The 15,061-nt window shown below is 40.0% G+C and overlaps 2 protein-coding genes across 11 annotated transcripts in view; one reads left to right on the top strand and one right to left on the bottom strand.

Annotated features, from left to right (window-relative positions):
- The window catches only part of PAN3 (poly(A) specific ribonuclease subunit PAN3), a 65,796-nt gene extending 58,846 nt beyond the window's left edge, over window positions 1-6,950 (top strand). For 6 of the 10 annotated variants that reach the window (XM_033515394.1, XM_015623052.3, XM_015623023.3 and 3 more), the window contains 3 exons: window positions 64-128; window positions 888-1,026; window positions 4,011-6,950. In XM_033515394.1, coding sequence (XP_033371285.1) covers window positions 64-128; window positions 888-1,026; window positions 4,011-4,151 — 345 coding nt within the window. In that variant the 3' untranslated portion in view covers window positions 4,152-6,950. Of the gene's footprint in view, window positions 1-63; window positions 202-887; window positions 1,027-2,155 lie in introns of those variants that run through there. The other 4 variants (XR_001520662.3, XM_033515387.1, XM_015623031.3 and 1 more) reach the window with 4 other exon arrangements.
- Window positions 6,951-8,463: 1,513 nt separating this feature from the next.
- Window positions 8,464-15,061, bottom strand: part of FLT1 (fms related receptor tyrosine kinase 1) — a 109,272-nt gene continuing 102,674 nt past the window's right edge. Inside the window, exons 29-30 of the mRNA XM_015623010.3 lie at window positions 14,803-14,894; window positions 8,464-10,065 (exon numbers count right to left, since the gene is read on the bottom strand). Of these exons, the coding sequence (XP_015478496.1) occupies window positions 9,861-10,065; window positions 14,803-14,894 (297 nt within the window). The 3' untranslated portion in view covers window positions 8,464-9,860. The remainder of the gene's footprint in view (window positions 10,066-14,802; window positions 14,895-15,061) is intronic.

Here is a 15,061-nt window from a genome sequence, read left to right as displayed (position 1 = left end):
TTTGGAAGTAAACGTCTTAATTTTGTTTCAGAGACTCTTAATAACCTTTTTCTTGTTTTCCAGGAGGTGCAAAATGGAAGGCTGTTTAGGCTTCTAGCAAAATTGGGAACAATCAATGAGAGGCCAGAGTAAGAAATACTTGTTTTTGTGGTTTAGAGTATGTAAGATCCAGTTTGCAGTGCACTTTCTTCCTTAATAAATGTAAGCTAAATGTTTTCCCCCATATTTGCCCCTAGAGAAATGTGTATTTAAGAAGCCTTGAGAAAAATTAGATAAGCAACTTTGACCAAGACTTTAAGTAGAGAGGAGAAGGCTACAAGTAGATATGCCAAAGTTGCTTCATTGTATTTAGTACAATGAAGTACACAATTAAATTATGGTTTCTCTTAGCAGCCTTTTGTGAGTGGCAGTAGTTTTGGAGGAAATCCATAGCTTGCTTTAATTGAAGCAAAGGATGTAGATGCTGGTTTTAACCTAGTGAGTTTTCACCTTGTTTTTTTTATTGACTGACTACATCAAAATGAATGTTCATTGTGTGTTTACCATCCTTTTGCATAAAGCTATGTTTATAATGCAGGTTTCTACATACGTTTTACATGGTAAACTTGTTGCAGATAACTTTTGATTTCTTCCATTATTTTTCTGGGGCTTTTGGAAGGTGCTAGCTTTAGGGGCTCAAGCAGCTGAGAAGGATTTTGTGTATGTTATCTTCAGTTTGTGGCGGGGGGACTGATTTAGTTTAGTTTAAATTAATTAACTAAATTTATAGCAGGTAGATTAGCCATGCAGTAAGACTACTCAGCTGAGATTGGAGTGTCATTTTTATCTGTGGGATTTGATTTTTCTTAGCTTGCTGAGCTTTAATATGAGCCTTTGTTTTACACTAGGTTTCAGAAGGACCCAACGTGGTCAGAAACTGGAGACAGGTATTTACTAAAGCTCTTTCGAGATCACCTTTTCCATCAGGTGACAGAAGCGGGTACTCCTTGGATTGACCTCAGTCACATTATCTCATGTCTTAACAAGGTACACTGTACTTCGGTTAGCTTTTAAACATTTGTTTGGGTTAGCTTTCTTTAAAAGAATATTCCACTGCAAAGCAAGTTGGCATTGGAAGGTTAATGCCGTTGGTTTAGCTGGCGGTTATTTTCCCCATTTTTTGCATTAAAAACCATGTATTCACTAAGCTACTATTCCAACATCTATGGATATTTTAAATAAAATTAGTACATGACTATTAAAAATTTGTTAATATAGTGTGAGATACAGTATTAACTTTTCATCCTAGAATGCATTGATTACTGTGGATAAGCAATGCTGGTCCCTTTATGCTACTCTGGTCTTTCAACACAGCATAAAGGATCCATAATACTCCTTTAACTGGGGGAGGCTTCTGCTGATAGTTATCACAAAGGATGGTCATAAGGCAAGATACATTCCTAAACTGTGCTGGCTCGAGTAGGAGACAGGAGGAAAACTGCAACAGAAGTTTGTGCAAAATCCTTGCCATCTAGGACAGTGCTGGAATATTTCTGTGACTTAACATTTTAAGTCCGCTTCTATAATAACTTCCTTAGCCTCTCCAGCCCTTTGTTTTCCAAGGTTGACTTAACAAAGCTATTTGCAGTTTTCTAAGAGCTGCACCACTAGCAGAATTTTATCTGAGCGCTCTCATGATTAATAGCAGGAGATGTGTGAAACACCACAAGATCTTCAATAGATGAAGGACTTGTCTTGTTCCATAAATTAAAAAGTATGTGAGCTGATTATTTTTTTTATTGGTAGACCAGCTTTCAACTTACTTTACACTGTTTTGCCAAGCTTCAATAATTCGTGGGTGACTAAAATGCTGCAACTTTTTTTGTTGATGTTTTTGTAGCTGCTTGGTAATTTCACTTGCCCTGTAGAGAATGATGATGCAGACACTGACAGTACACAGTTTTAGTGCCCAGTATTTTCTTTTCTAGGCCTAGGTTAGCCAACTTTCTCCTCCAAAAAAAGTGGAATATGTTCAGAACCTTTAACGTGTAATAACTGTACAGTTAAATCTTTTTCTAAAATTGTCAGGGTTTCTAACCTCCTATTAGACCACTGCTGTGCATTTTTTAACCTCCTTTTTATCTTTCTGGTTGGTGTCTGTAATCACTTTAAAAAGGACTTTAAAGGGATTGAGGCTAAATCAAAAAGAAAGCATGTTGACATTCAAGTAGGCATTGAAATGCCATCATGATTTGAAAGCAGTGACTCATACAGTACTGTAGCAAGAGGGGACAGTCCTGAATTCATAGGTCAGGTAAGAGACAATGTCAAAGAATGCCTTGTTCTATAAATGTTCATGGCTTACCTTTTTAAACAGAGGCTCTTCTCTTCTGTGGTTGTGGGCTCAGCACACAAAAAATGTAAGGCTTACAGAACTCTACTTTGGAAATACACTCTAAAAAGCACTTCAGAAACTGTAGAAAGTACTAGTAGAAGTTATATTATCTTCACTGGTACAAAAAAGCATTCCTTTTGAATGAAAGCTCTTCTGTTGTTCAGGAAAACAAAACCAACAAACCTTCCTTTTCAATGTGGTGTTTTGAGCATATTTTCAGCTGAGAATACTGATTTATGCCTCCACAGGAGAAGAGAAAGAAAGCCATAAATATTGATGTTTATGATTAGCAGTGTGGCTTTCTTAGCACAGATCTTCCATGTCCTACGTTAATTAAGGTAATTAATTGATTTGTTGGATGATGCTAATGGCAATGAACAGTTCACAAACACCTCAATAGTGATATTGTTTTGTAATGGATGTTGAAAAACACTGGTGGTTTTACCTTACCCTATAAAAATTAGAAGCTAATTGGCTTGCTTTTGTCCTTCTGAAACCATTCACAAAGCAGCAGCTTTAAAATGTGGAGGTTCCAGCTTTTAAGGTTAAGCTCAAAACATTACTTTAGAAGAGAAATGCAAGAAATTTCTAACTTGTGTTGCTCCAGACAGCAGCTAGTGGAACATCTCTGTGACAAATTTGTTTTTCTCTTCAGTACAATATTATAATACATATATTTAAACCTGCTGGGGTTGTATTTCCAAAGAATGGATTGGTAGTGTCATATCTCACTTGTCTCTGCCCCACCTTTTGTATTGGAATAAGAAAGACTGTGGTGGAACTATCAATGTATTGACTAAAAAAAACAAAAGTTCTGCATAATAAGAGTCTGACAGTCCTCTATTAATGAACATTTCTTGCAAAGTGAGAAGAACATAAGAAACAGTTATAGTGGACTTCAGCACAATAAAGCAGGATATTCTTCCGTTAGAAATGAGGATCTAATGGTATATAAAAATAAAGTCCATATTGAATTTGAGAAGTTAGAACAAACCATAAAAGGAAATGTGGAACAAATGTTGATCTTCAACCCCAAATTATGCATTGGGTTATGGATTATACCGAAGTAATTTTTTTCTTTCTAAGGGATGAAATGTTGAATGTTTGAACTCAGCTTAGGAACTATAGGAACTAGTTTGTTTCCAGTACTTGCAAAAATGTGAGGTTTGGGTTTCTACCGGTTTCCAAGCTACCTGGGGCTGATCCATCCATTATTTCATTTCTGAGTGCACAAGAAGTAAATGACCTACCCTTCGTTTAGGCTTGTGGATAGTATGTGCAAATGTAATGTCAAATTTAGTTTTGTTCTTCAGGAAGTACATTAAAATTTTGCCAGGCTTTTTACACAGGGAAGTATAGCATTGGAGGATTATTAGCTTTGTGGAAAGGGAAGGAAACAATGGTAATCTAGTCCCAAGGTCTGGAATGTCCGTCAGGTTAAGACCAAAATGTCTCGATTTTTTGGCAAGGACGTTGTTGTGGTGCGATTCAGATTCTTCCTTTGTGTCCTGTTAGCAGATTTGAACTGCACCATAACAATGTGCTTGCCAAGAAATTGATTGCTTTTGTTGTTGGGGAAATGTTTTGCCATTTCTTTCACACTTCTTTTATTTTATCTTTTGCATTCTTGTTACAGTTAGATGCTGGTGTGCCAGAAAAAATAAGCCTCATTTCCAGAGATGAGAAGAGTGTACTTGTGGTAACTTACAGCGATTTAAAACGCTGCTTTGAAAATACTTTTCAAGAACTGATTGCAGCCGCAAATGGTCAGTTGTAGTATTTGCTGAAAGCATGCAGGACATTGCTGAGGAACTTAACCTATAGCAAATTGCACTACAGCTGAATTGTTGTTGTCATCTCATTTCACATTTGGGAAACAAACAGGAGATGAGCAAAGCTGCTTGCACTTCAGTCAGGTACACTGTTACTTGAAGGGAAGAATGTTTCACTTATCCTAGAGCTAAGGCTGCCATTGGAGGCTTTATCTGTGAAGAATTTATTTTAGATTAAGGAACACATCAGGTGCATGATGTTCCTACTTTTATTTTTTCCACTTGTATATGCACTAATTTTAATTTTTTTAAGACTTTTCTGATCTCTGAAGTTTTGCCACATTGTATACTTAAGGGAAACTCTTTGCAAGGACATTTCTGGGATACATTTTTGTCACTGAGGATATAGCAAAATTTATTCATTTTTGATATTATTTGCACCCAGAATAGCATAAAGGACCAGGTAAATAATTTAATAGAAATTGTGTTCTATTAATGACCGTTTAGTTCGTAACCTCTGTAAAAGTGTGTTGTATGCAAGCTCTGTATGCCACCCACTGTTAGCTCAAAGAAATGTGAGAAGAAGGAACTTTTTAAAACCAGTCAAGTGAAGTATTGGTGAATTGACTAAAAAGGAAAGTAAGTCCCCTGTCATTTGATTTAAACTTTGTCTAAGCGGAGTGACGAAAACAGCATAATGGGAAACATCTTTAATTTAAGGAGCATATCAAACTTGCTCTAAACACAACCAGCGCCTTTTAAAAACTGTTTGTACATTTTCCTGGTAGTCAGAAGCATTTACATTTATGCAATTTTTTTAATAGATTTTTTTTTTAAAGAAATTGTTTAAATGCCTGAAGTTTCAGGAGTGTATTACTTTAGGTTATTTACAGTATAATTTTTGTATAAAGTTCTGTTCTTTGAACCACAGCTTTATTATGGTACGCTACACTGGATACAGATACAAAGACACTGTTAAAAGAAGATTAACTAAACACAGCAGTTGTCTGGCATCAAGAGCTTTTCAAGTTTTACGGCCTGAATCTGGAGGGATAATGATCTGCTGTGCCTTTGCAGTCACTGCTTAGCCCAAAGTAATATTACTTTTGCTAATACTCAACACATGAATATTCCTGAAGTAATTCAGTCTCAAAAGTCTGGAATTTTGCTCCTCAATTACCTTTCTAATTTTTGGACATGCAGTTGTCTCCAAACCTGGGTATTCATGGGATTTCTAGTTAACACCTACACTTTGATACTGAAGACTGCCAAATATGTAGGAATTTCCTTTCTTAAAGCAGTAGTGAAGACTGTATCTATCCTTTCCCAGCACTGAATGTTTTAATAGCACTGGGTGCTCACCATGAAGAAAATGTGGAAACTCAAAAGGTCAGGACAGACTCTAAGCACTTGCAACTGATGTTACTGACATCAATTTTAATAATTCTCAATATTTGTAGTTTTCAGAGAAGTTTTTAATATTTCTCTGTCCACTTTTATAAGCTTTAAAATGATTCTCCGCCTTGAGACTTGCATCAAGAAAAAAGCAACTCTCTTCACATCGAAAGCTTTGAAGACTAGGGACATGCTTTACACATTTTAGAAGATGTGGTTGAATCCACATTAGATAGCATCAGTTGTTGAGTTTAAAAATCAATTATTGTTGCAATTTTAAAAGGAACATAATGTTTAATATTCAAACGATAACAGTTGCCAGAATGTTCTTTTTAATATAAAAGGAACAGGAACTTCGAAAAGTGAACATGCAGAACAGTCTTTTATCATTAGCTCATGTATTTGAGGAAGAGCAGCTGTCTTTTCTATGTTTTTTGACAAATCATATTGTAATTCTTTTGTACAAAAAAAAAAGAAGTACTTGTATTCTAGAAGAAATGTGGAATGCTTAATTTATAAGCGGGCTGAGGTTTTTTCCAGTATTGTTTTCTTTGAAAATGAAAGGGGATCATCTGTTCAGTTGTGGGGTTTGGGAACCTTTGAAAATTTAATTTGTGGACCAATATTTTGTGGAAGTGTAAGGCAGGGGTAAAATAGGGCTTGAATTCTCATCCTTTTTAGACCAGCACACCCTCTGCAAGACATGTCTAAATTGCAAACCTGTGTGTATTTGCATAATGTCAGTTTGCTTCAGCCCCTAGTAACCTCAGGACTTGGTTTAAAAATAAAAAGGTAGACAGCTAATAAGTTTTCATACATAATGTCAGCCAGAAAATATTTGGTGTCAGGTAATACATAAAATTAAAAAGAAGTTGAGTTTTGTTTTCTATTTATTTTATTTGGTCTGTATTTGGGAATGATTTGAACAGTCTGAAGTGTTTTTTTGGGGAGAGCCCTTCTACCCCACTTTAATTCCATTTAGAAGGTTGTCCTAAAGTTGTAGATTGATCCATTCATAGGAAGAACAGTGTATCTGTATTTAAAAGAGGAGTCACCAGGATGTGCCCTCCCAGATGGGAAATTTATTTCTGACCTTCCTATTTTTTACAGCTAAAAGCACAGAAGGGACAACCTTTGAAATCATCTGATGTTGGTCATTTTAATTTTTGTACCTGTTTTAAATTCTGTTGCTGTATTTACTATATTGTAAATATTTTGTTGAGGGTACCTATGTATTTTTGATTTGCCCTTGTTTCAGTAATTCAGGTGTCAACTGCTTCCCCTAAAAAGCACCAGTATGTTAAGTTCTAATGTCATGATCCCAGTATGTGTTACTCATCTTTAATCCTGTTTTCATTGTTCATGTGTACAGCAGTATTTTTAATAAAGAATACCAGAAGTAACGTGGCCTTATTTTGACAATGTGAAGTTCTGAAGTTGGATCCAGGGCTTTTCAGCTTTGGTGCCGGAATTGCATTTCATTCTGTCTCGTACTTCTTTTGTATTCATTCTGTCTTCAATGCAGAGTTTCAACAAACAGGAGTCACAAATTGTGTTTAATGCTTGCCACTTAGATTGTATCAGATGTCCTAAAACTGAGAGATACTGTTCACTAGAATTGTATTAATGCATATTTCCATAATTCCTAAATCCAATCCCATCTGCTTCAGTTTGATCAAGTCTGCTTTACTTGATAAGCTCTACTTTTGAAAACTCAAGTACCCTTTCTTCCATGTTTTCTGAGCTTTTTTGCTCAGTATCAAAGTGTGTTAATTTCTCTGAGAATCTGCACATGAAGTCACAATAACTTCATTTCCTAAAATTCTTTTCCTGTATTTTTGGCCAACAAAGGTTAGATGATCTGCTGGTAGGATAAAGTCTCCTATATCCATCCAGTGCTGACCATGCTTATGGAAGATGTAATTTTGAGGAATATGTTGTGAATTGTCAATAGTCCCTGCACATAATTGACAAGGAGTCATTATAGCTGAAATTACAATGTTTTAGGAATGTTATTATATAAGCTGCAAATAAGTTTGATTGATGCACATACCCAGTCTCCAGTTTCCTCCTTAGTAACGTGCAGCCACAACTACACAACTCCTGCATCAGTTGATCCCATTGTGTTCTGCTTTCCCAGAAAAAGTTTCATCTCTGCTTCCTTCCAGCGCTTGGAGAGCCCCTCAGATGATGAAATGCTGTTTAGCAGAGAGCACTTGATTGAGTATCTCTGTGGAGGCAGCATCCCCAGCTTCGGACGGATGGGGTGGGGATGTAGGGGTTCTCTGAAGAAGAGTCTCCACCCAGGACTAAGGTGCTGCCTGCCTGTCACAGCAGCTTCAGAACAGGCATTTTTGGGGACACCTTAGCTCTGTTTGCTGTCCTTTTGTCTGGTGTGCATCTTCTAGCTGCTGAAGGAGCCAGGAATGGTGGGTGGTTGGGTGGATGTTTCTCCATGTGCTGCTTTGTCTTCTGTCACCATGAAACCTTGCCGCTCCCAGAGGCTGAGTTTGAATTTTTGTCTCTAGACAGCAGTAAGCACTTCCTAAATATGCTGAACCTAGTGGATGTCACCCACACAGGGAGCAGTGACAGATGTATGTCACTGTATCTGCTTTGCTGTGCAAGAAGTGTGCCTTCTGTGTGATTATTCCATGTTCTCCTTTGCTCACAAAATCAGCCTGTGGGATGGATATGTACCAGCTGTTTGCACTACCCAGTGCTGACCTGTGTGCCACAGCAGTCTTTGACACTGGCAGAACTCAGATTTTTTAATTTTTTTTTTTAAAAGCAAACTTTATTATATGAATTTAGCAGTCAAATACATTATATAAAGAGAGAAAATGCGAGACAAAATAGGAGTTATTCACATCTGAAGACACTTGGGATTCATATAAAAGTAATCTTTGTAGTCCAGTTTTCTTAAATATTTATGCACAAAAGGATATTTATATATTTACACTGTGCAAATGTGTCCTTTGAGATGCATCATTCTGTAACTCTCCTCGCTCAATCTGGTAAAAAAACAGTTCTGAAACTTTTGGTTGATCAAGGTCAAATATACTTTACCAGCAAGAGACAGTGCAATAGATACTTAGAACTGATGATCTCTTGTGCAGAGATACCTAGCTCAGAAGTAGTGGTACATATTTATTTTGCTTGAATGTCAAAGATAGTTTTTATTTGTAAATATGCGACAGGTCAGTTGCCTTAAAGTCTATTAGTGGGTTATGTTCACAGTTCTTTAGCTGAATTCTGAGAGATCAAGAGATCATGTAACAGGTAGCATTTGAGTTAATACATTTTTATTCCTGTACATACTGGTAACTTAACAGAAATTTTGGTATCTTCATAGAAAAGCTGCCCTAACTTTACAGATTGTCTTGTATTTTCTAACTAATCTCTTCAAAGTTTCTAGTGATCAATTAAAAGTATGTGCAGTCTAGTAGTTATCCTGTCTTTGCAGACATAAATAAAATCAGTGCAGTGTTAGAAGGTCCATGAGGTTTTGTGGACAGAGCTTGGCTTTTATCTATCTACTTTGTGGTTTGGTTCCAGTGTGTGTGTGTGTTGGTTTACTGACAAAGTGCAAAACTTCAATATTTACTTGATTTCAGCAGGATTGTCCAAACTGAATTGATATGTGTTCCCTGTTGTTACAGCCCTGGATCTGGTCTTAGTTGTCCTCTATCCTTGCCAGTTGTGTTTAGCAACACATTTTAAATTCTTGCCTTGCAAGGCTCCCTACTGCATCTGCCATCTGGAGCAGTAAGGTCCATATAATGCCCCATCCCCAATTAGCTTATTCAGCTTCCCCAGAGCATCAGCCTTACCACAAGTTTCTCCAGGTCATTTTTATTAAAAATAAAGTTTGTGATCTCTTTCTAGTTTCTGTCTTCTTGAAGGCTTCTTTATTTTCCAGCACAACACATACCCCAGCAATAGGATGCAGATACCTCACTGCCTGGTGTAGATTCCCGGCTCTCTAGGGCTCCCAGCTGCCTCTCCCAGTCAGGACAGAAGTGACCCAAGTCTGAGCAGAGGCTGTAATAATGACCTGCCAGGTTTTCCTGGATGCAGAAGCACTTGGCATTTTTAGCAAAAGCTATATGTGTTGAGCATTTGGGAAAGTCAAGGTTTAAGCAATAATAATTTGCTGTATTTTGAGTACATGTGCTGCAGTCTGTAGAAAAGATCACTGGGATTAAGCCAGTGATAACTTCTTAAGTTTTATAATAGTTAAAATTATTTGGGTCAGAGTTTTTAAACTGACAGTGTTTCATAAGAACCTGCCTGTTTAGATCTTGGCCTAGGAGTACTTAAACTGGTGGCTGAGAATAATGGACAACAGAATTGTAGTCAGGAGGAGGAGAACGGCTGGCATACATTTTCTCCAGCATGGCATAACCACAGGTGTATCTTCGCTTGGAGTCACTGAGCTGGTCACAGCTGAAGCTGCAGAAGCTTCTTGGCTTGGTTATTCCGGAGAGCACTGACTCCTTGCTCCTGCTGGCACCTTTAATGCTGTAATGGAGCAGTGTCATTGTCAGCTTTCTTAACACATAAAGGTTTTTGTTTTAGTGACTTGAGCAAAGCCACATCACAAGAAGCAGCTTTGTTTATTCTCATGTGGTGGGAAGGGCACTGATGCAGATGGACTTGCTCAATGGGAGTGCAGAACAGGGGAATGAAGGAGCCCTCCTGTGTTCCCTGTGAGTCCCCCTTAGAAAAGAGGTGCTGTGAGTGAACCTCACTGTTAAAGGTTCATTGTATCAGTCTCTTTGCTTGTGGGGAGTACTTGACTGTCCAGCCTAAGCTCCAATTGCTCATTTGTGGCATGTGTTGGGGAGTGAAACTATTGCAGGGTGAAGTAGTGGGCAGTGTCTGGCAGTTCTGCTGAGGCAGAGTATCCCCACACCTAAATGTTTCTTCCTAAGGGAAAAGGGGTTTTTGAGCAGGAATGAAGTGATGCAAGGCCTCAAGCCTTGAGACAAAAGTAGAAAACTACTAATGCAGTTGTTCCCAAAGCTAATGGTGGGATGAATTTCTAATAGAAATGGCTGATGTGTATGAGGAAGGGCATGAGCTCTGGCTATCTCCTCTTTATTGGCTTCTTTTGCCATGAGCTGCTGGTTTGAATTAGAGTTTTTCTCTCCCATAAAAGGACCAGTTATCCTGTAGGCTGCCTTTTATAAGATGTCCTTTACAAAGAGGAGTTTAATATCTTCTTAGCAAAGCCACTTTTAAAGGCACTGTTTGCCTTACGGCACTTTCTCAGCCATATTCAAGATCTCAGAAAGACATCAGAAAGGGCTCTTTCAATAATGAAGAAAATTAGGGGCAAAGAGAATTTTCACACCATTGAACTTGGATTCGAAAGATTTATCTGTAGACAAAAGGACAAGCCAGAGCATTTTTCCATCATTGTTTACATGTGAAATCCTAAAGTAAATGTGTTGGACCACAGTGTCTAAAATTAGATTTCCTCTCCTGTATTTTTATAAGTTCATGGACAATCCACTCCTCTTCATTTATAAGGTCAGAAACATTGGCAGCCCTAGTCCTGAATGCCAGAGAAGACAGAGCATCTGCTGAGGCTTGCAGAGCCCAGGGTTTTGCTTTTCATTTTATTTTGCACTGTTAGGTGTCTAAGTAAAACTACAGAAACAGTAGCATGGGACCATTGGTGATTACAAGTTCCTCATAGATGTCACAGTTTCTCAAATTCTTAACTCACAACCTATGTGGTTTTTTAAGGAGTGTGGTCTCTGTCTTCTGTCCTACCATAGGAAATTGGAAGGTCTCCCTAAGAAGACCACCCCTTTACATTTATTAGTAGATGAATGGACTTCATGAGGAGGAGCCCTTGTGATGAGGATTGCAGATGCATCCCATATTTTTATATTGCATCTGTTGGCAGATGGAGAAGTAATTGCCTTGGGATAAATTCCATAACTATGACAAGGTTAGTCACAGATGCAATGGACTATTTGTGATGGGATTAAAGAGAAATGCCTCTGTGATTTACATTATAATTGCAAGTCTTTGGGAGCTGGCAAATGTGGAGTGTGCATGACAAGTTATGAGCCTAAGAGCTGTCATGCTTTCATCCTTTCATCATCATCAGGCTTTTGCATCATGAGGTTTTTCTTGTGAGCTAGACTTGGCTTCTGCTTTAATAAACTTTTATACCAGTAGAGCTGCATCTATTAATTTTACCTGGAGTGCACTGCTGTGCCTGGGCATGCAATTCCCACAAAGAACTTTAAGGAAGCTCATGGGGTTTTGGAATCTGTAGTCAGGCTTCATTTTGAGAATGAGTTTATAGTCAGTAAAGGCTTCTCTAGCTGTGGACTATCTTCTTGCCAATCTAAGAATGTAAACTGTGTTTACTTGGTCTTTAATTGGGGTTGTTTGTTGGAGGAAATGGCTGCTGGTTTCCTGCCATGTTCAGGACCAGTGCGAGGTTAGAAACTGGCTGCAGGTCTTGAGATGCTAGTTCCAGCTCACAGGAGGTAGAATTCTTGCTGTTTTTCTGGCTTTGCAATTTACACTGACTCAAGGGTTTGCCTCAGTCCAAGGATTTTGGCTTACTTGGGTTGGGTTTTTTCACCAATATTGAAAAGCTAGAAAAGGGTTGCAGTTGGGATCCTTTCCACCTGCAAAGGAGCACAGCTCAGAAAAATGCCCCCAAACCTTTCTATCAGGGTCTCTTTACCTGAGGCCTTATACTAGGATAAACTTCCTGCTGTTCAAAATACCATTTTTTGTCTCAAGCAGCATTAGCAAGACCAAGACATGTTGCAACCATTTCTATTTCATGCTCCTGTCCACCACCTGGGCCTAAGGGGCTTACCGTGGTTTGGGCTGATGCTCTTTCCTGTAGTGAAACCAAGAGTGAGCTTTGGCATTAGTGCCTTTCCCTAGGCAGGAGAAGTGGAAGCCCAAGAGGAGGCACCTCACCAGGATCAGTGGGGTACCCCTGCACTGTCAGGCTGGCTCCCTGCTCTGCCCTGGGCCTGGCTCTTGGCTTGGTCACACTGAGCAAGGACTACTGTACATGCTGGCTCTCTCCTGCACTCAGCTGATCAGTTTCCTCTGCAACAAACCTTAGGTGTGCTTCTGGAGACAGGTAGGGTGTTTTGTGTTTGGCTTCTGACACACTATGCAGTTCTTCAGCTCTGCCCAGTCTGAATCTTCCAATGCTTTCTTACAGCAAAGGGATCTAACCATAGGTATGCTGCTGCCAAAGGAAGGCGAAACCTTTCTGCAGCCTGGTGCTGGCACCAGCTGCCCTGAAAGTGAGCTACTACTGCTCACTCAGAAACTGTTCTGACAGTTTGGCAACCTGAATCAGCTCCCTGCAGGAATAGCCAAGCTGAAATGTCAGCACAAGAGTGAGCACAGGAATGCAGAGCAGGATGCCTGCAATGCAAGGGAAGAAGGAGGACTGTACATCTGCTTAGATCAGTTTCCATGGCTCAAACCCCTCCAGGCTCCACCTTGCTCAGTACAATTTTTAGGGGTATTTATTTACTGCCCCAATTAATTTTATGTGAAGGATGCTTAGCTAAGATGCTACTACCACTTTTAGGAATATGTGCAGACTGAAGGGTCACTGCCTGCATTTGCATCCATGAGTGCTTTTTGGCACAGCGATGCAGTACCACTTGTTTAGCTTGCAGGCCAGATGACCTTGTATGATCTCAGTCAACTGCTCTGTTCTCCCAAGGATTTATGTTCTAGCAGCCACTGTTCAGTTAATTTTTTTTTCTTATCCAAGCATTCCTTTTCCTCCTGCATTTGAAAGTGCCCCTTAAAGCAGTGCCAGAGGGATGCTTGGGACACACTCCATGCATTCTGTGCCATGCAAAGAAAAAGGCATTTCATAAATTTAATCTGGGGAGGATGCCATGTTGTCTGTGTGGCTGACAGCAGCCTTCAGAAATACACACAGAAAAAAAAGATTTAAACCACTTCTAGGAGGGAACATTGCATCCTTTGGAACTCGTAATATCCACATACACTCCAAGCTCTACAGTTCCTGGCTCCTCCAATGACAGCATGCTGCAACAGAGCTGAAGTACCATAAAACTGCTCAGGAGCCTATTTTCTGAAAGGTCAAGGCAGGAGAAAGGGTTTCCCAGCATTTGTTCGGAGTGGTTTGTGTTGCCCTGGCTTTGCCATGCATGAGCACTGCAGGCTGCTGCCAGCAGCACATTTACCCAGGCCGTGCTTTCCAGCCCTGTGAGTGTGTGCGCTCTCCTACATGTATTTCTGTGCCTTCAACCAACGCCCTCTAAGTCAGTGGAATTTTTTGTGAAGCGAGTCCTCTCTGCCTTGACTGCACGTTTCAGCCAGCTCTGATTGTTCTCTGAGACAATGCTACACCTCCCAGCCTGCCCAACTGCAAGGCACTGACAAGTTTGGCACTGGCAGGATGGCAGGCTGGCCTTGACCTCCTGCCAGCATGAGATGAACGATGGGTTGGGTCTGGACAGTCTCCGGGCTGGCTGGGAGCAGTGAGCTGAAACCAGGACACTGCCAGCGGCTGGGAACTGATACAGCGCCGGCATTGAGAAAATAAACACTTCCCATTTACAGGGAGTTCATGTCAGTGCAACTCATTTCTTAGAGCAGCCCTAGTTCCCTGCTTGGGCAGCTGTCAGGAATTAGGTGGAGGAAGATGGCCAATATATTCAAGTGCTTAAAGGCAGGAAGAGAAGTGAGGCCCTCACATCCATCTATTGTAAAGTTGCCACTTTAGCATCCTGAGCCCATGGGTGTTAAATGGGCCATGCTTAGCTGAGTCATGGAAAAGAAGGGCAAAAACAAGCACAGAGGGCCTTGTCCCAGCTGGGGTGCCCTTGGGACTTGCAGAAATAACTGCAAATCCTTCACAGCTACACGTTCCTCATCCCCTATTATTAAGGGCTTCTTTCCTACAGTTACCTGCCTCCTACCTTAGTTCAGTGCTCTCTGACACTCTGGCATTAAATTGGGCATTAGGTGGATCAGTAAGAGCTAATAAATCATGTTGCTGATGTGCATCGAAGGGGTTGAGGGTTATTTGCTTCCTCAAAGACATAGGTGTGGAAGATGATTGACTGCTGATTCAACCAAGCAGGACATACCTCAGCAAGAGTATTTGCAGGGACTGGGGACACCTCAGCTACTTTCACAAGGCATGATTTAGCACAAGGACCTTGGCCTCTCCTTTGCCATCTAATACCTGAGAGGAAGGGAACATAAAATACAGACCCAAAGAGTGTCCTTTTCTGCTTGCTGCCTGTCCATGTGAAGCGCTTCAGTTCCTCTGGAGCCAGCACCATCCCGCTGTCTGCTTGATAATCCTTCAACAAAAAAGATGCAGTCCTGTTAGGTGTTAACTGTACTTTACAAAGGACTCAGTTCCTCTTTGGTCTGATTTCCAGCGTCCTTCTGAGCATGGATACTAAGACAGCTCTGGAAGACAGCATCTCTGTGCTGCTGGAGGTGCTGCAGTGCACAGATATTTAAC

Source organism: Parus major, chromosome 1 (genome assembly GCF_001522545.3).
Source record: "Parus major isolate Abel chromosome 1, Parus_major1.1, whole genome shotgun sequence".
Lineage (NCBI taxonomy): Eukaryota > Metazoa > Chordata > Aves > Passeriformes > Paridae > Parus > Parus major.
The sequence above is the reverse complement of the archived record's forward strand: the minus strand, read 5'-3'. Positions and strand labels throughout refer to the sequence as shown.